This window comes from Cydia splendana, chromosome 7, assembly GCF_910591565.1.
Source record: "Cydia splendana chromosome 7, ilCydSple1.2, whole genome shotgun sequence".
Lineage (NCBI taxonomy): Eukaryota > Metazoa > Arthropoda > Insecta > Lepidoptera > Tortricidae > Cydia > Cydia splendana.
Genome location: NC_085966.1, coordinates 8,317,208 through 8,336,695, shown reverse-complemented (window position 1 = coordinate 8,336,695; position 19,488 = coordinate 8,317,208). Strand labels below are relative to the sequence as shown.

General features: G+C 39.3%; 2 protein-coding genes across 2 annotated transcripts in view; one reads left to right on the top strand and one right to left on the bottom strand.

The window, feature by feature from the left end:
* The window catches only part of LOC134792106 (venom allergen 5.02-like), a 197,619-nt gene that overhangs the window by 19,276 nt on the left and 158,855 nt on the right, over positions 1-19,488 (bottom strand). The window lies entirely within an intron of this gene.
* Positions 1-19,488, top strand: part of LOC134792102 (tubulin-specific chaperone D) — a 33,912-nt gene that overhangs the window by 862 nt on the left and 13,562 nt on the right. The window contains exons 2-9 of the mRNA XM_063763292.1: positions 245-404; positions 1,205-1,328; positions 2,097-2,347; positions 2,737-2,888; positions 3,798-4,005; positions 4,622-4,857; positions 5,474-5,620; positions 16,766-16,888. Coding sequence (XP_063619362.1) covers positions 245-404; positions 1,205-1,328; positions 2,097-2,347; positions 2,737-2,888; positions 3,798-4,005; positions 4,622-4,857; positions 5,474-5,620; positions 16,766-16,888 — 1,401 coding nt within the window. The remainder of the gene's footprint in view (positions 1-244; positions 405-1,204; positions 1,329-2,096; positions 2,348-2,736; positions 2,889-3,797; positions 4,006-4,621; positions 4,858-5,473; positions 5,621-16,765; positions 16,889-19,488) is intronic.

The window sequence follows — 19,488 nt, the reverse complement described above, 5'->3', positions numbered from 1 at the left end:
TGCAGAACAGAAATTCTTGATTTAATACATCTGTAAAATACTGATGTGGAATTGTTGAGTTTTCAAGCTACACTTACTTTAACCTTTTGTCTGTGTTAATTTTGGATATGGAACACATTTCTTACTGAAAGTGTTCCTTCCAAAAGTGTTGTTTCCTGTTCAAAATCCCATACGCTCGTCACAATTTTGAATGAAATTTACAAGGGTTCAGTGTTCCATTTTTGAACTCCAAAATTGTTGACAGGTTTCCGACTTGCTGTATGTTCTCACCTTCCTGGAAGCTGAAGACCCTAACAATAAGGAGACATGGCGCAGCAGATTTGTGCTGCTCTTGTGGCTGTCCATTGTAGTCATTATACCATTCCACATGAGTCGGCTTGATGGATTCGCACCTGGCCAACCTGGTAATAACTAATTTATTTAGCCATTATATTTTTTTTTTTTGCTAGCCTATGATGGCTCCCCTCATCTTCCACGACTCCCGACATAGCGCCTGCTCTGGCCAGTTACTGAGGAAGCTGTCTAGGTTGTCCCGCCATCTCTGTCTGGGCCTGCCGCGTCAGCGCTCTTCTTCTGGCATCCATTTAGTCCTTATTGAAACAAAAAAAAATTGAAGAATCTGGAAGAGGCCTATACCTCTTAGCAGGGTTCTGGAATAATTTACGATATAGATAAATTAAGTTAAAACCCAAGATTAAATTTTGTAACCCAGAAATAAATAAGTTTTTGGCAAAAATTTCATTTTTGGTACTAGCTTTTATCACTGACTGTACTTTTCTTGCAACAGACAACTAATACTCATCGAGACAATTCTAAAAACCCCTAACACAATTAGGTTGCGTTGTTTCATCACAGAGTTCCTACCTAATAAAAGCTTGTTAAAAAGGTTTTTATGTTTATGTACATTGAGGCAATATGTATAGCAATCACATAAGGCACTTCAAAAATATGTTATCAATGAGTAAGACCGACATTCTACTGTAATTTATTACTTTGCAGAATTCCATAATAATTACTAGACTAATATTGCCCGTTACTCCAATTATTTTTTCAAAATATCATATCAATATTATTTTACCCCTACATATATATTTGTTAACTATCTCTGCAGCTGACTGTACTACTTGAAAAAAAATACAAGTAGCAGACATGCCATGTAACATTCTAGAAAATACTGAATGCTTACTTTGACATGAAATTGCAGATGCTGGCACATCAAAGAAGCTGACAGTAATGGAGAGAATCCTTAATATTTGCAAGACTTATTCTATGAGCAAAGATTGCTCGGCAGAAGCTTGTGCTTTCCTGTCATCCAAATTCCTTGTCAGGTAAATGAAGTATTTTTTTTTTTATTTGTAGTATAAAATTTATTGTTTCATTTATTGAGGTATGAAAGAAAGAGTAAGGTAAATGTGGAGAAGACCAGCACATAAAATTTATTGCTGGGTAGACCACCAACCTCCTTCCTGGGTACCAACTGTGCGGGTCTACCAACCTTCTTCTAGACTTAAAAGCAACAAAAGGACTTGTAAATGGTCTGGGTTTCTCCACACTGATCTTAATGTGTGTAATTGGGTAAATGTTCTAGCCGAAGAAAAAAAACTGATTCTGATTTGCAATGATTTATACCAACACCCCTGTGGAGTAGCTAAGCTTGTAACAAGCATTTGTACACTACTTTGCAGCAGCACTGTACTGGTAATAAGCACAGAGTCTAAGAACAAAGTTTTTCTGTCTGTCAGACATATGCTGGAGTTATCAACGTTATGTCACTTTTTGATAATTATGCTCAGTTTAAAGGAATCTTCAACATACCAGTCTATCTATCTATCTATTAAGCCCTTTTATTCTGAGTTAGAGTATGTTTCTAAGCTCAGTGTGCGGCTTGGCAAAGGCCTCCTCTAACTCTTTCCATTGAGGTCTGTTGTACCAGTATCATGTGATAATCACACTTATCATATGCATGTATCATGTGTAGTATGGATATAAAGGTCACTTTCAATCCCGCGTTGTTAAATGTGACGGTTATTTTATCACGTGGATAAAGCCTTCCGTATTATATTACGCCTTTAGAGTATATTCTTTAATTAAAACAGGTCAGATGTAAAAGAGCTATACATGGGTGAATTCTTCGACTGGGCGTGCAAACTACATTCCAACATACAAGATGAAGATAACATCCATTATGGAGTATTAGCGGCGGTGGCAGCAGTGCTAAAGCATGGAAAGAGGGATGACCTCTTGCCTTTTGCGTCTAAACTACTTGATTGGGTGACGAGGCAGAATTATCAGCAGCACAAGTTCATGCTTGTCCGGAAGTACGGTGTCAAGATTGTGCAAAGAGTTGGTAAGGCATCAGTCTGTTTGTTGCATTCAAATTCGACAGATCATTCATTACATACTAGACGCAACTATCCATTAATTTCATTTGCATATTTTTATTTCATTTTATTCCTGTATTGAAAGGGGTGTTGATTCTATTTGAAATAAATTATAGCTCACACCATGCACGAAATAAAGCACCAGAAAATTAACGTAGACAGCAGTTATTTTTTGCCACAATTTATATTTATTAAATTGGATAGAACTATAAAGAGTAGGTAACTTGACCATGGCGTCACTTGTTCCGTTTTTCATATAAATTCCATAGAGGCTAATCGTTTTAATAGTTCGAAAATGAATTGATCTGACTAGTCAGGCGAATACCGTATTACATACCGTATTGCATTGCACCAGGGTTGACATTCCTACGGCCACGAGTAGCGGCGTGGCGTTACACCCGCGGCTCCCGGTCACTCGTCGTGACCTTGGGTGCTGCGGCTGCGGCGGCGGGCGACACCGAACCACTGCCCGTGCCTGAGGATGACGATGAGGACATCCCACAGGAGGTGCAATAGACTATATACTGTATTGCATTGCTAATATGACATTCCTTCACTTGCCGTGACCTTGGATGCTGCGGCGGCGGCGGCGGCGGGCGACACCGAACTACTGCCCATACCTGAAGGCGCGTCTCGATATTGCGCGGCGGCCGCGCGAGCAATGTTCGACCGCGGCAAACCTGTATTTTGGCTCGCGAGCCAATTTCGGCACCATCTTGAACTTATGCGCGGCGGCCGCGCGCGGCAGGCGATCCGACGATCGACCACATTGTATCACAAAAATTAATTATTCGGAACGAAGTATAGCCAAGTAGAAAAATGATCTGTTGCGATAATCATTTACTGTTCTATAGAAACTGTTTAGTGCCGTATAATTCAATTAAAGTACGACACTTTTCATTATCCATGTATGCGGCCGCGCGAACCAACTGAAATATATACACACCCGTCCCAACTGCGCGCGAACATTCCTTTGCCGCGCGTCGAAACACCTACAATGAATGGTTCGTAGTGCGGCGCGTTCGAGCGCGCCAATGATCGAGAGTTGGCTCGCGCGGCAGCCCGGTATCCATTGCGCGCGGCTGCCGCGCGAGCCAATGTTCGATAGCTTGCCGCGCGATATGGAGACGGGCCTTGAGGATGACAATGAGGACATCCCACAGGAGGTACAATAGACTAAATACCATATTGCATTGCTAATAGGGTTGACATTCCTTCACTCGTCGTGACCTTGGGTGCTGAGGAAATAATGAGGAGGAGGTAAGTAATAAAAGTAGTTGTAAAGCTGTGGTGGCCGAGCGGATAAGGCATCAGGTGGCGCGGTGAAGCGGGCAAAGAGGTAACTACCAACTTGTAGCGAACGAGTTATACATACATCATACATTTTATTCAAAGATTTGATAATTCTTTTCACAGGTTGAAGACATGGTGGAACTGCTTCTCAACTCGCTTCGCGACGAAGACACGGTGGTTCGCTGGTCAGCTGCCAAAGGCATCGGCCGCATCGGCGCGCGGCTGCCCGCACCCGCCGCCGCCGACGTGTGCGAGTGCGTTCTATCGCTTTTCACGCATAACGAGCGCGAGACCGCGTGGCACGGCGGTTGTATGGCGCTTGCTGAACTAGGTACGTGGCTGATCAATCGAGTCGCTTAACTTCAAACTCGGGTAAATCCATCTGTCTGATTATGCGATTTTGGTATTAAGAAAAGGTAGTAGGGTATTATTCAGAAAACTGCACTATTTGTGTCCACGAAATGCGCTTTTGCAGCTGATAGGGTACAACGTTACTAAAGGCTGAATAACAGTGAACCTGTGGCGGCTTTGTAGCGCTTAATATGATCGCTGTACAGAATAATGCATTATATTGTGTCACGTTATTTCTTATGCAGCTATTGCAGCCCGAGTGAACACTAATAAGTCGTTAAAAGTGCTTAAACAACCGATGTGGACCTAGTGTGGAATTATATAATGCATCTTTGTGCTATTTGGGAGATATTTGCTAAGAGGGTCTAATGGCTTTACCCGAGTTTGAAGTTAAGCGACACAATCTATGAATCTAGTGATATTTTTACGTGTACATATTATTCGCGAGAACGTGTCGGAAAACAGAAAAACAGGGACTGTCATTTCGGACCTTTCAGTATTTTATTTAAAAAACCGCTTGCAATTCTGTACATTTGGTACTTCATAAAAAATCAAAGCCCTCCAGTGTTCAAATACGATTCATATTTTGTTCCCAGCTCGTCGCGGTCTCCTCTCACCCGTCCAACTAGGCGCAGCGATAACGGCTATAGTATCCGCACTCCGCCGCGACGAGCCGCGCGCCGCGGGCGGCGGCGGCGGCGGCCGCGCGGCGCGCGACGCGGCCTGCCACGCCGCGTGGGCCGTGGCACGGGCGTATGACGCAAGTCAGCTCGCTCCACATGCCACAGTGTTGGCCAACGCGCTTATAGCCACGGCCTGCTTCGATCGAGAGGTCAGTGGGATTCAAGAATGAAGATTAATTTACAGCTGGGCCGTGTCGCATAATAAACTACAATATTAGTTGTACAAGAGACTTCCTCTTTTTAATTCTACTTATTAGAAAAGGAGTTCCGCTTGTAATAATAGTTGTAGTTAATTATGCAAGACGGCCCTAGTCGTCGTCTACTCTCCTCGGTTCAACAAGGCGCAGCATTAGCGGCTATGGTGTCCGCCCTCTGACGCGGCGGCGGCGGCGGCCGAGCGGCCCGTGACACATCTTGCCACGCCGCGGGGGCTGTGGCAGGAGCATATGATGACATATAATTTTGCATTTTAAGATTATAAATTGTATGGAGATTTTAGCTGTCACCGTACCCAAGCTAGCAAGCAAAAACTATAGATGTAGTGCATAATTGTTTTCCATCGTATTTTCTCGGAAATGTTCATATTTGTCATGCTACTTCAGTCAACCTCAGTACTTTTTGTACCAAGACTGACTGAAATAGAAAGACACGTTCGTACGTTTCCGTGAAAATACGATGGAAAATAATTATGCTCTACATCTGTAAGTGATGGTTTATGTTAGCTAGAAGAAAGTCATTATTTGAATTGTTGTCATATTTCCGTAGATAAACTGCCGGCGCGCGGCCTCGGCGGCCTACCAAGAGAACGTCGGCCGCCACGGCATGTTCCCGCACGGCATCGCCGTCCTCACTATAGCTGACTTCCTATCTGTCGGCGTCCGGACCAACACGTACTTAGTGGTGGCGCCACAGGTAATAATGGTTCACACTATTATTGATGCAATACTGTTGATAAACTAGAAACTACCAAGAGAACGTCGGCCGCCACGGCATGTTCCCGCACGGCATCGCCGTCCTCACTACAGCTGACTTCCTATCTGTCGGCGTCCGGACCAACACGTACTTAGTGGTGGCGCCACAGGTAATAATGGTTCACACTATTATTGATATAATCTCGTAGGTAAACTACCAAGAGAACGCGGCCGCCAGATACAAATTTAGAATTTCCTGAAAAAAAATCCTGATTTCCGAATATTTTTTCTGACATTTTTGACGACGACGACGACGGGGGGGGGGAGGGGGGGTTAAGCCGTTTAGCCGTTAGCGATGGCCGCCCGAAAGTTTAGTCCGATTAAACAAGATGTTTTACCTAAATGCGAATATTACACATGATTTCGATTTCTAAAACATCTATGTATGTATGCTTGAGTAAAGTTTTGTTAATTAATAATTACGAAGTTATTGATAAGTTGTACTAGAGGAGTTGTATGAAAATTTGTAGGTGAGGGTCAAAATAATTCCCACAAAGACGGGGTTTGGTTTTTTTAGTTCTTTGGTTGTATCTTTTTGACATACTAAAAATATATCAAAATATATGTATGCAAAACGCATTTATTGACATTTGAAATTTGAAAAATAAAAAAAAATATAAATCGTGTGTGGTATCAAATGACAGGAAATTGCACGCTAAAAAGGGTTGTGAGGTTGATTTTACAAAATAAAAATAAAAAACAAAGTGGTGGCTGAAAATCTCATGTTGAAAATTATTTCCTACATTGAAAACTAAACTAAACTATTATAGTATTACACATCAAAATACATTGTGTAAAAGAAAAGAATATTTAATTCATGAATACCTATTTTTAATTATATTATTATACATAATATGGAAAATATAGGCTCTATATAAATTTAAAAAGTTTTATCAATAAACTGAAGTAGGTGCTTGGCAGAATATAAAAAACAAAAAACTATTGTGGACTGGTTATATTTTTGTAAAAATCGATTTCGACTGGCAAATTATATTACTTTTTGGCAACCGGGTTTTTTACGCTAATTAGACCCCGCTGAATCCGAATTTGATTCTTCGTGACCGGAAGTGAGATTTCCGAGATCCGAGATCCGAATTTGATCGAATTCTTGACCGGAAGTGAGATATTTGATATAGATATGATATGATAAAGGTCCCTTTTTTTAGTATGTCGTAAATAACTCTTAAACGGTGGCGCATAGCAAAAATGTTCTTATACGTAAGTAATCTGCATAAAATTGCCTACATGAAAGATTCAGTACAATTTTTCGCTAGGATCAATATTCAAAGAGATATTAACGCGGTAAAGTTAATTATAATCACTTCTTAGGTCCCTTTTTTTTAGTTTTTCGTAAATAACTCGTAAACGGTGGCCAATATAAAAAAATGTTTTGAAATGTTAATAATCTACACAAAATTTTCTACAAAAAAGATTAATATTTAAAAAGATAATAAAGAGGGAAAGCTAATTATAATAAATTCTAAGGTTCCTTGTTTATACTTTTTCGTTAATAATTTGAAAAGTATGACTCATAGCAAAATAAAACTTATACATAAATAATGAACATAAAATTTCCTACAAGAAACATTTAGAACACTTTTCGCTAGGATCAATATTTAAAAAAACCGGCCAAGTGCGAGTCGGACTCGCGTTCCAAGGGTTCCGTATATTACACAATTTTTAACAATCAGTGCCGGATTAAGATATGTTGATGCCCTAAGGATTTCTAGGGGCCTCTCTCCCTCGGGTCATCAAGATTACATTGATTTTTTGGTAAATTGAGAGAAGTTCATTGCCGCGTTACAGCTGAGAATGGAAATCAGTCACATCATTTTATCACGAAAATTGACAGTGCCGCAGCAGTAATGTTGCAACAGAGTACCTAATGCTGTTGCAGTCGCCACCCGAATGTCACCTTTATCATAGCTTAGAAAGTAATAGAAACGCGAGCGAAGCGAGCGCGGAAATTTTTCGATATAAAAACGCAATATGATAGACAGTTGTAAATTTTTACTTTTAGTATGGAAATCAGTCACATCATTTTATCACGGAAGTTGACAGTACTGCAGCAGTAATGTTGCAACAGAGTAATGTTGCTGCAGTCGCCACCCGAATGTCACATTTATCATACCTTATAAAGTTATTGAAAACGCGAGCGAAGCGAGCGCGAAAATTTTTCGATATACAAACGCAATTTTACTTTTAGTCCCAACCAGGCGCGAATCCAGGATTTCATACAGAGAAGGGATGGGACAGTTTTCTATCAGCCTAGCTTCGCATAGGGCTCGATATTTCTTAGGCTTCGATATTCGAGGTTGTTTTCATGCATAACATATGCAAGAAAGCAGAGCTTGGAATTGAATTGGCGAAGTGTGAGAAAGGCAGTAGGCCTAGCTGCGAAAGAGGAAAGCTTGGATTTGGATCCACGCCCAAGTGTAATTAAGGCAGAAGGCCTCGCATAAGACCTAACGCCGAACCGCAAAAGAGTGGGTTGAAATCGAATCTATGCATGTAATCACGACTCTTCTACTGCTACCGATTGTTTCCCAAAGAATTACGCGCCATTATTTTTGCAAATTAGCTTTTGGACAGCTAAAAAAAATCGTGTGGTAAAAACGATGTGTCTGTCCCTAATTTTAAAATTTGTTCACCTTTTTCAACCTGGCATTTTGGTGCCCCTCCTGAACGTGGTGCCCTAAGCACGTGCTTGTTTTGCTTATTGGTTACAAAGTCTTTATTAATTCAACCATTAAAGTCGACGAGTACAAAAAACTTTAAGCTAGCTCTCAATTTAACATTTTTTTTAAACATTATTTTTAATTTGACCTTACAATTACTCGTAAGTAGGTAAGACCGTTAAATATTTAAAATGATTATGTTATCAGAAAATTATCACCAATTACTCTAAGAAAACTACTACTCTAAGTAATCCGGCACTGTTAACAATGTATTTTTTATGTGAAACGTGAGTGAAATCTCTTTAAAAAATCCGTAGGGGTCGGATTAAAAACTGTAATTAAGTCCGACTCACGCTTGACTGTACATTTCTAATAGGTTTTCCTGTCATCTATAGGTATAGACCTATTTTATGTATTTTTTTCAAAATTTTAGACCTAGTAGTTTCGGAGATAAGGGGGGGGGGGGGGGGGGGGAATGGTCATTTTTTGCCTATTTTCTTGAATAACTTCTAAACTGTTGATTCGAAAATTATAAAAAAAAATTATTTGAAATCCTTACAATAAGCTCTTTCATTTGATATGTAACATGATATAGTTTGAAAAATATTTTTTTTCATTTTTTCATTTACCCCCCAAAAGTGGCCCAATGTTTAAAATTCATTTGTTTACGTTACATGTCCGTATTCGGGTCACAAACTTACATATGTGTACCAAATTTCAACTTGATTGGTCCAGTAGTTCCGGAGAAAATCGGCTGTGACAGACGGACAGACAGACAGACAGACAGACGCACGAGTGATCCTATAAGGGTTCCGTTTTTTCCTTTTGAGGTACGGAACCCTAAAAAACAGAGCGGCGGGTAAGTTAATTATAATAAATTTTAAAGTATCTTTTTAGTTTTTCGTAAATCGACAGTTAGTTTTTTGTTTTTTATATTCTGCCAAGCACCTCCTTTGATCTGCGTTCAGTTTATTGATAAAACTTTTTAAATTAATACACCGTGTTTTTATTGAATTCCGTTAACTTCGGGGTATAGTTAAGTACGTTTATAAGAACTAAATGGCATAGTTAATTTTCAAAAAAAAATTTTTTTTTTGTTTTCTTTTTTGTTTTTTTTTTGTTTAAAAAGTAATTAAATGTAGCATATAGCGTGTTTGTAACACGGGCATTACATTTAACTCAACCAAACAATTGAAATCTGTGACATATCAATGTCATTTCGTACATCAATCGACCGAGATTGTACTTAAGTTTAGTAGCAAATGTATGAACTCATTCTAAACACTAATCAATATGTAAGCCGGCCCTAAGGCAAGTGTACACGCTTGTAGAGGCCTTATAGGAAAAAAAAAATTATGGATTATCTCCGAAATGGACTTAATTAGAACATCGGTGTCTTTGAGAAAGTTACTTGATTTAAGCTCAGGAATGCACCCTTGAAATTAACGGAAATCAAAAAAAACACGGTGTATAGAGTTATATTTTCCATATTATATTAATATTATTAAAAACAGGTATTCATGAATTAAATATTCTTTCCTTTTACACAATGTATTTTGATTTGTAAAACTATAATAGTTTAGTTTTCAATCTAGGAAATAATTTTCAACATTGAAAAAAAAACAGTTTTTCAGCCACCACTTTGTTTTTTATTTTTGTTTTGTAAAATCAACCTCACAACCTTTTGTAGCGTGTAATTTCCTTTCATTTGATACCACACACGATTTTTAATATTATTTTTGTTTTTTCAAATTTCAAATGTCAATAAATGCGTTTTGCATGCATATATTTTGATATATTTTTAGTATGTCAAAAAGATACACACAAAGAACTAAAAACATCAAACCCCGTCTTTGTGGGAATTATTTTGACCCCAAAGGCTATATCTTCTCTACTATTGAGTGGATCTCATTTATTATTTTTTTACATTTTTTGGATTAATTTAAGTAACTAAAAAGGTACTTTATAAAAAAGTCTATCAATTCAAAAAAATCCTGACATTTTCGTGTTCCGTTCCCATTCCTGACGAAAGGCCAAAATTCCTGACATGTCAGGAAAATTCCTGTCATCTGGTAACCCTAGTCCGGAGTAACACGTACTTAGTGGTGGCGCCACAGGTAATAATGGTTCACACTATTATTGATGTAATACTGTTGAGGTGCGGTGGTAGCCGAGTGGATATGACGTCCGACTTTCAATCCGGAGGTCGCGGGTTCAAATCCTGGCTCGTACCAATGAGTTTTTCGGAACTTATGTACGAAATATCATTTGACATTTACCACTAGCTTTTCGGTGAAGGAAAACATCGTGAGGAAACCTGCATACATCTGCGAAGAAATTCAAAGGTGTATGTGAAGTCCCCAATCCGCATTGGGCTAGCGTGGGGACTATAGCCCAAGCCCTTTCGCGTATGAGAGGAGGCCTGTGCCCAGCAGTGGGACGTATATAGGCTGAAATGATGATGATGACTGTTGATAAACTAGAAACTACCAAGAGAACGTCGGCCGCCACGGCATGTTCCCGCACGGCATCGCCGTCCTCACTATAGCTGACTTCCCATACAACCATTTCCAGTCGCCGTTACGACGCGGTGTTGACACATCTTGTGTCGACACCGTCTGTTTCGGTCACAATTCCAGTCGCAGAGTCGTCGCCGTGTCGACACAGTTACCAGAAATGGGGAAGGGTCGACACATGACACAAAGTGACATAAAGTGTGGTCGCCGTGTGCACACATTGTTTCGGGTTTGCGACTACTTTATGCCAAAATCATTCGTTCATTCGTTCATTTTGTTCCTGTCAAATGGAAACTGTCAGATGGAAAAATACTTAAATAAAAATAAGTGACATTAATACGCCATCTCTTAAACGGATTACAAGACGTAATTATATATTGTTTGCATTTATATTACAATAGGACTTAAATTATTATAGGGAATTAAACTGCTCGAGTGATTTGATAAACTAAGTGTAATATAATCAACGCGCCACCACATTGTTTTAGTTTAGCCGGAAATGAAATTGTTTACTTCTCAGTGCCTGTGTTCATAACTATATTATTTGAAGCATTTTTAGTACTTCGATGCGTATACTATACTTAAATAACAGAAATAACGCTTTACATACTACGAAACTTGTTAATTATGATGTATAAATATGGTTTAAGGCTGAGAAATATTGCAGTCACAAAGTAGTTGCAATGTTTCGACTTTGTGTCGACTCTGTGTTGACACATGACACGCGCTGTCAAAAGTAATAACAAAGTTACTGGTATGTTACTGGATTTGCAAAATGGCTCCTTGTGTTGATTTGTTTTCAGATATTCTCAAAGTGTAAAAATGCCGTGGTCAGAGATGGGCATTAATCGATTAACTGTTTATTCGACTAATTAATGGAATAAAAAAAGTTAATTCTCAAATTTTAATCGCGATTAGTTTAGTCGACCTAACATAGATTGAAATTGAATTAATCTGAATATTAATCGAATAAATTATCGATTAAATTATCGATTAAATCTCGATTGAAAGTTGACAGGGGGCCATTTTTGTACGTAAAAGTAATAGAAATGTCTTGCATGCAGATGGTAGCAAAACACTTTGTCATAAAAGTCGAGATGGGTGTCGATATATAGGTTTTAGGGGGCCCCGCTTTCGAAAATGATGACCATATTGGAATCCGAAATGGCGGCCATGCACTATGTCATAAAAGTCGTCATGGATATCGTTTTATAGGTTTTAGGGGGCGCAGATTTCGAAAATGATGACTATTTTGGATTCCACTTTTATGACAAAATACGTAGCCGCCATCTTGGATTATAAAATGATCATCGTTTTCGAATTCTGCACTCCCTAAAACCTATAAATCGACATCCGTGACGACGCAAGTTATCTTTATTTTCAGATCTAACAAATTGCTACAGAATACAAAGGACAAAAAAGAAGCGAGGAGGTAATGAAACAAGCAAAAATACAGATGATTCCTCGACGCAATTGGGTGATTCTTAAATTGTGTCCAGATTTTTTTTGTCATAAAAGTTTTAGATTTTTTTTTGTGTTTTGTATCTGTATTTTTTATGTAATTCGACATTAAGAGACCATACACATCTCTTAGTAATTGTAATAAGTTAGATTGAATTGTTAGTTTTATTTTATAAAATTGTTGATGTTATTATTTTTGCTTGTATGTAAATTCAATGATGACGTGTAAAAGTGCCCTTGTGGCCTATTTGCTGAATAAATGTTGATGTTTGATGTTTTATTTTTCACATATTACTCTCACAAGTTCCGTGACATTTCGACCTTGTAATTTTTTAAGTAAATGTTTTTGTTTATCTATGAGGATCTCACTAGAATAGTATAATCAAGGTATGTTTATATTTGATGAATGAAATAGTAACGCAAAAAAAAAAAATATTTGTGTCTTATATTCCTGCCGAAGACTTTTATTTTACCTTTTCCTTCTACACAAGTTTGGCCAAGTAATAAGAATTTAGGGCTCTCAATTTTATTTTGACTTCTACAACAGTAAAGCTACGAGGCCATGTTTGGTATCGTTTTCGTATAAATTCGCAGTACCAAATTTAGTTAAGGTATCACATTGACACCATTCCGAAGTAAAAACATATAAACTTATTAAAATACTTTCTTTTAAACTCCTCTTCACGCTTAAACTGCTGAACAGTTTTAATTTAAATTTGGTACACATATATTTTGAGTCCCGAGACAGGATATAATAAGTTATCTCAAAAATCATCCTTTAAAGGTGTGAAATGAGGTGTAGGGGGGAATTCAGAATTGACTTCTTGAAGTTAATACTGTTTAAGTTTAGGTTTGAAGTCATGTTTTTTCATCATTTTTAACTAAATCAAAGATGTAGACCATCCCAAATTTCATATAAATCGGTTCAGCGGTTATTGATTTCCCGTACAAATTTCCACGCCACTTTTCACACCTTCAAAAGATGATTTTGGTTATAAGATCTATCCTATGTCCTGTTCCGGGACGCAAACTATTTTTATACCAAATTTCAACGAAATCGGTTCAGCGGTTAAGCGTCAAGAAGAGTTTCAAAAAAACCGGCCAAGTGCGAGTTGGACTCGCGTATTAAGGGTTCCGTACATTAAGTCCGACTCGCGCTTGACTGCACATTTCTAATAGGTTTTCCTGTCATCTATAGGTAAAGAACTATTTTGTGTATTCAGACGGACATACATACAGACGCACGAGTGATCCTATAAGGGTTCCGTTTTTTCCTTTTGAGGTACGGAACCCTAAAAAGATTTATTTTTATTTTGTGGAATGGTGTCAATGTGATATCTTAAATGGATTCGGCACCCCAGATTTATACGAAAACGATACCAAACACGGCCTAGCACCTTCACTGATATAGATATATCAAGATAAAATTGAGAGCCCTAAATAAACTTTCAAGAGCGGATATCTCAAAAACTATTCAACATATCGAAAAAATTGACTGAATAAACTTGTAACAAATTAAATTAACTTTCATTTTGTATAGTGGCCATGTCGCTGAGATGCATAGTTTCCGAGATATAATCGAAAAACGGGAAAATGGGACCTTCAAAGCCCCCTCTCTCCCCCCCGCTCAAGGGCTACGACCGGGGACTTTTGATATGTTCACCTCCTAACTTGTCAAACCTAGTTACGGAGTCAAAAATTGTGTTCCGAGCATTTCCCTCTACAACTTTTGGAGCATTCGTTGCCTGACCTAAGTAGCTTATTGAATTTCTTTAAAAACTTTTCTGTAAAAGGTTGACGGGTGTTGGGTGTTTATATGGTTTCGGTCGATTATTATCATTTGCATTGCCCATGATGACTTACTAGAATTACGAGCACACGAGACACTAATAGTAGTTTGACAAACCTTGGTTTTCAAGAGGTATTTTATATTGACATTTGCTGTCACAAATTTGCTGTCAGATTTAGTCGCAAACCGCACGCAAAGTGCACACAAATGTGTCGACACCTTGTTACGGAAAAGTGTAGACACGGCGACGACACTTTGTTTCGAAACAATTCTAGACACATTGTGTGGACTCTGTTACGACACATCTGACATTTAGTTACCACTTTGTGATTCTGCGACTGGAATGGTTATATGGGTTCCTATCTGTCGGCGTCCGGAGCAACACGTACTTAGTGGTGGCGCCACAGGTAATAATGGTTCACACTATTATTGATGTAATACTGTTGATAAACTAGAAACTACCAAGAGAACGTCGGCCGCCACGGCATGTTCCGGCACGGCATCGCCGTCCTCACTACAGCTGACTTCCTATCTGTCGGCGTCCGGACCAGCACGTACTTAGTGGTGGCGCCACAGGTAATAATGGTTCACACTATTATTGATGCAATACTGTTGATAAACTAGAAACTACCAAGAGAACGTCGGCCGCCACGGCATGTTCCCGCACGGCATCGCCGTCCTCACTACAGCTGACTTCCTATCTGTCGGCGTCCGGACCAACACGTACTTAGTGGTGGCGCCACAGGTAATAATGGTTCACACTATTATTGATATAATCTCGTAGGTAAACTACCAAGAGAACGCGGCCGCCACGGCATGTTCCCGCACGGCATCGCCGTCCTCACTACAGCTGACTTCCTATCTGTCGGCGTCCGGAGTAGGGTTACCAGATACAAATTTAGAATTTCCTGAAAAAAATCCTGATTTCCGAATATTTTTTCTGACATTTTTGACGACGACGACGACGGGGGGGGAGGGGGGGTTAAGCCGTTTAGCCGTTAGCGATGGCCGCCCGAAAGTTTAGTCCGATTAAACAAGATGTTTTACCTAAATGCGAATATTACACATGATTTCGATTTCTAAAACATCTATGTATGTATGCTTGAGTAAAGTTTTGTTAATTAATAATTACGAAGTTATTGATAAGTTGAGTGGATCTCATTTATTATTTTTTTACATTTTTTGGATTAATTTAAGTAACTAAAAAGGTACTTTATAAAAAAGTCTATCAATTCAAAAAAATCCTGACATTTTCGTGTTCCGTTCCCATTCCTGACGAAAGGCCAAAATTCCTGACATGTCAGGAAAATTCCTGTCATCTGGTAACCCTAGTCCGGAGTAACACGTACTTAGTGGTGGCGCCACAGGTAATAATGGTTCACACTATTATTGATGTAATACTGTTGATAAACTAGAAACTACCAAGAGAACGTCGGCCGCCACGGCATGTTCCCGCACGGCATCGCCGTCCTCACTACAGCTGACTTCCTATCTGTCGGCGTCCGGACCAACACGTACTTAGTGGTGGCGCCACAGGTAATAATGGTTCACACTATTATTGATATAATCTCGTAGGTAAACTACCAAGAGAACGCGGCCGCCACGGCATGTTCCCGCACGGCATCGCCGTCCTCACTACAGCTGACTTCCTATCTGTCGGCGTCCGGACCAACACGTACTTAGTGGTGGCGCCACAGGTAATAATGGTTCACACTATTATTGATGTAATACTGTTGATAAACTAGAAACTACCAAGAGAACGTCGGCCGCCACGGCATGTTCCCGCACGGCATCGCCGTCCTCACTACAGCTGACTTCCTATCTGTCGGCGTCCGGAGCAACACGTACTTAGTGGTGGCGCCACAGGTAATAATGGTTCACACTATTATTGATGCAATACTGTTGATAAACTAGAAACTACCAAGAGAACGTCGGCCGCCACGGCATGTTCCCGCACGGCATCGCCGTCCTCACTACAGCTGACTTCCTATCTGTCGGCGTCCGGACCAACACGTACTTAGTGGTGGTACACGTACGTACTAAAAATAAAATGAATATCTTGTTAAACTACCAAGAGACCGTCGGCCGCCACGGCATCGCCGTCCTCACAACTATGGTGGAGCCACAGGTAATAAAATAATATGTTTCACACAATTTCCCAACAAATATCGACTAGCCAAAATCATTAAAAATATTAGGCAAGCCAAGTAACGCGTGAAACAATTATTATTGGAAATTTGCACTATAAAATAGCTAGCTTTACAGTCTGAATTCTGGCCAGTCTTTATACAAAAACTGATTTTGTGAAAAAAATATGATATTACCAAAGTATAACCATGTTCCATGTTCGTATAATTGTACTCCCGAGAAAATTAGTCCCGTTGAGTTTCTTATGGTGGCACATCTTCTCAGTATTTGTATACATTCATGAATAAACGAATTGTAATTACAGATGTAGTGCATAATGTTTTCCATCGTATTTTCTCGGAAACGTTCGTATTTGTCATGCTACTTCAGTCAGCCTCAGTACTTTTTGTACCGAGACTGTTTTGCTAAGACATGTTCGTACGTGTTTCCGTGAAAATACGATGGAAAATAATTCAACACTACATCAGCTGTAGTAGATTTTTTGACTTTGACAGGTCGCTCGCTTTGAAGAATACACGCGGCCGTTGGTCGATCATCTCGTCGAGCTCAAGGTGGAGCATTGGGACTGCGCGATCAGAGAACTGGCCGCTAAAGCACTCAACCGGCTTACTGAAAAGGTACGATCAGAAAGGCACCTATAGTTAGACCAAGAAAAGTCTGCAGCGACTTTGACAACCCACTCAGTGCAAGTGTTATTTTAAACGTCAAACTTCTATGATATTATGAGGTATAAATAACATTTGCACTGCGTGGGCTATCAAAATCGCTGCAGACTTTTCTTGGATTAACTTTACCAAACTTATTGCTTAAACTATAAAAGCATTTTTTTTTGTTGTATTGTTGTGAAATGTTGTTGAAAAAAATACCTTGCACGTAAATTTGAAACTACGTATTTCAAAGAAATTCTAAATTTGTTTTCTTTATTTCGTATCATAGGGTGGTATTCCGTCTGTCCTATACATTGGTCCAATGTGTATTTGCGTCACACAATTTTGCTTAATGAGAAAGTGAGACACAATGCACATTGGACTAAGATATTGGACAGATGAAATACCACCCATCGGGTAGAGTCTGTTCGGAAAGTCAAGGAATGTATTGGGCCCCATTCTTTCCACGACCCTTCTTTTTCCGAACAGACTCTATGTATTGTATCCACAGAACACCGCCTCTAGAAACCTAATATTGGCCATTTTGTTCCCGACGCAAATCACCAAACTGTGAGGTGCGGGAGGGGTGCTCACGGCGTTGCGATTGGTCGTTTCAAACATGGCGCGCGGACACGTGTAAGCGTAGGGATGGGACATGTTCATTACAGGTAGTGGGTACTGCTACCAGTGATACCGAAATTTATTGTGGTAAAATTGTTACCAATTTAGAATACTTAGAGTAAACTTACTTAATAATTATATTGATTAATTTAATATTTCATTAAGTAATTTAACAATGTACCTGAAATGTTTACTTAACATATTAGGGCATTTCTGTTTAAAGTACCCAGAACATGAATTTTAAAGTTTAGAATTTTTATATTATTTCCACTCAGAAACGCAATCTCTTTCGATACGAGAAAAAAGTCTCGCCAAAGTCTCATACAATTATTTTCTTTTCTCCGTTTTATTAAGGTCATAGAAGGTTGTATTGAAAACATATTCAAATGGACCAATAACATATGCCTATTACAAATCAACTCCGAGTTGTCTCGCACTTCTTTGAAGTTCATCATCAGGTCCATCTCGTGACATGAGACCTAACTGCTCACCTAGAGGATTCTAAAAAACCCATACAACATATGTCTATCACAAACCAACACCGAGATCCCTCGCACTTCTTTGGAGTTCATCATCAGGTCCATCTCGTGACATGCGGCCTAACTGCTCCGCCAGGCCAGCCTAGAGGATTCTAAAAAACTTACACAACATATTACCTATATATTATGTCTAAAATGGTACAATACGGTATGACGAAGCACGAAGTTTCCGCAACTGAAAAACCATCATCGTCACATCACTAGTCGAAAGGGAAAGGGATAGCGCATTGCATTTTCAAGTTGACGAAAAGGGACGGACATACTTCGCCTCTGCTAACGACCAGTATAAAATGAACCCCGCGGACAAGAAACATTATTCAATGAAATAATGAATTTGACTTTCCTGTGGGATGTTATTCCATCTGTTTCGTAAGTAGATGTCTTAGATGACTTGCCACACCATTTACGCTGCAATATCCCATGATTTCCCAATGAATTCAATAGTTTACGATTTATTTTCTTAGACTCGTGCACACTGCTAACAGGTCGTAACCTTGGGCGCAACTGATCGGAGCGGCGCGCGAACAATCTTATATTTGACCTATACACCATACGGGCAGTGGCCGCGAGTCGTCCTATAAGCTCGGTCTATAGGGGTTGGTCTGTGATTGTATCTTAGTCAATTCACTTACAGTTAGACCTAGAAAAGTCCGCAGAGATTTTGATAGCCCACGCAGTGCAACTGTTATTATAAACGTCAAACTTTTATGATATTATGACGTATAAATAACACTTGCACTGCGTGGGCTATCAAAATCGCTGCAAACTATTCTTGGTCTAACTCTATCTGCCAAGTTTCTAGAGTTAGACCAAGATATGTGTGCAACGATTTTGATAGCACACGCAATGCAAGTGTTATTCATACGTCATATTTTCATAGAACTTTGACGTTTAAACTAACACTTGCACTGCGTGTGCTATCAAAATCGTTGCAGACTTTTCTTGGACTAGCTCTAGCAACTTCTATAAATCGAACTCTTTGTGGAGGTTTCTAGGCATTCGGAAATTGGCCGGTTATAAATGTGACACAAATAAATATTCGTCTTTAGAATTCATTGACAGGCGGCATGCTGTCTACGTGATGTTTCATTTAGTTTTGTGATTTCGCTAGGTTAAGTAGGGTTAAGTTTTGTATCCGGTTTCTGTCCGTTATTCTGTATGATTTTGCTGTTTAATTAAATTCTTCTGGATTAAAAATGTCCGAAGTAAGTTTTACTCCTATTTGATAAAGAGCGCATGGCATCATGTGACTGAAATTTAAATTTTACGTGTGTTCAAGGACGCACGCAATGTGCGCTGGCTTTTACGTCAATTATGTCTCGTTTTACGGATTGTGGTACGTAAACATAAATTGCGACGAATGAATGATTATGATTATGAACTATGGTTTCGAGGTTCACCTCTCGATTT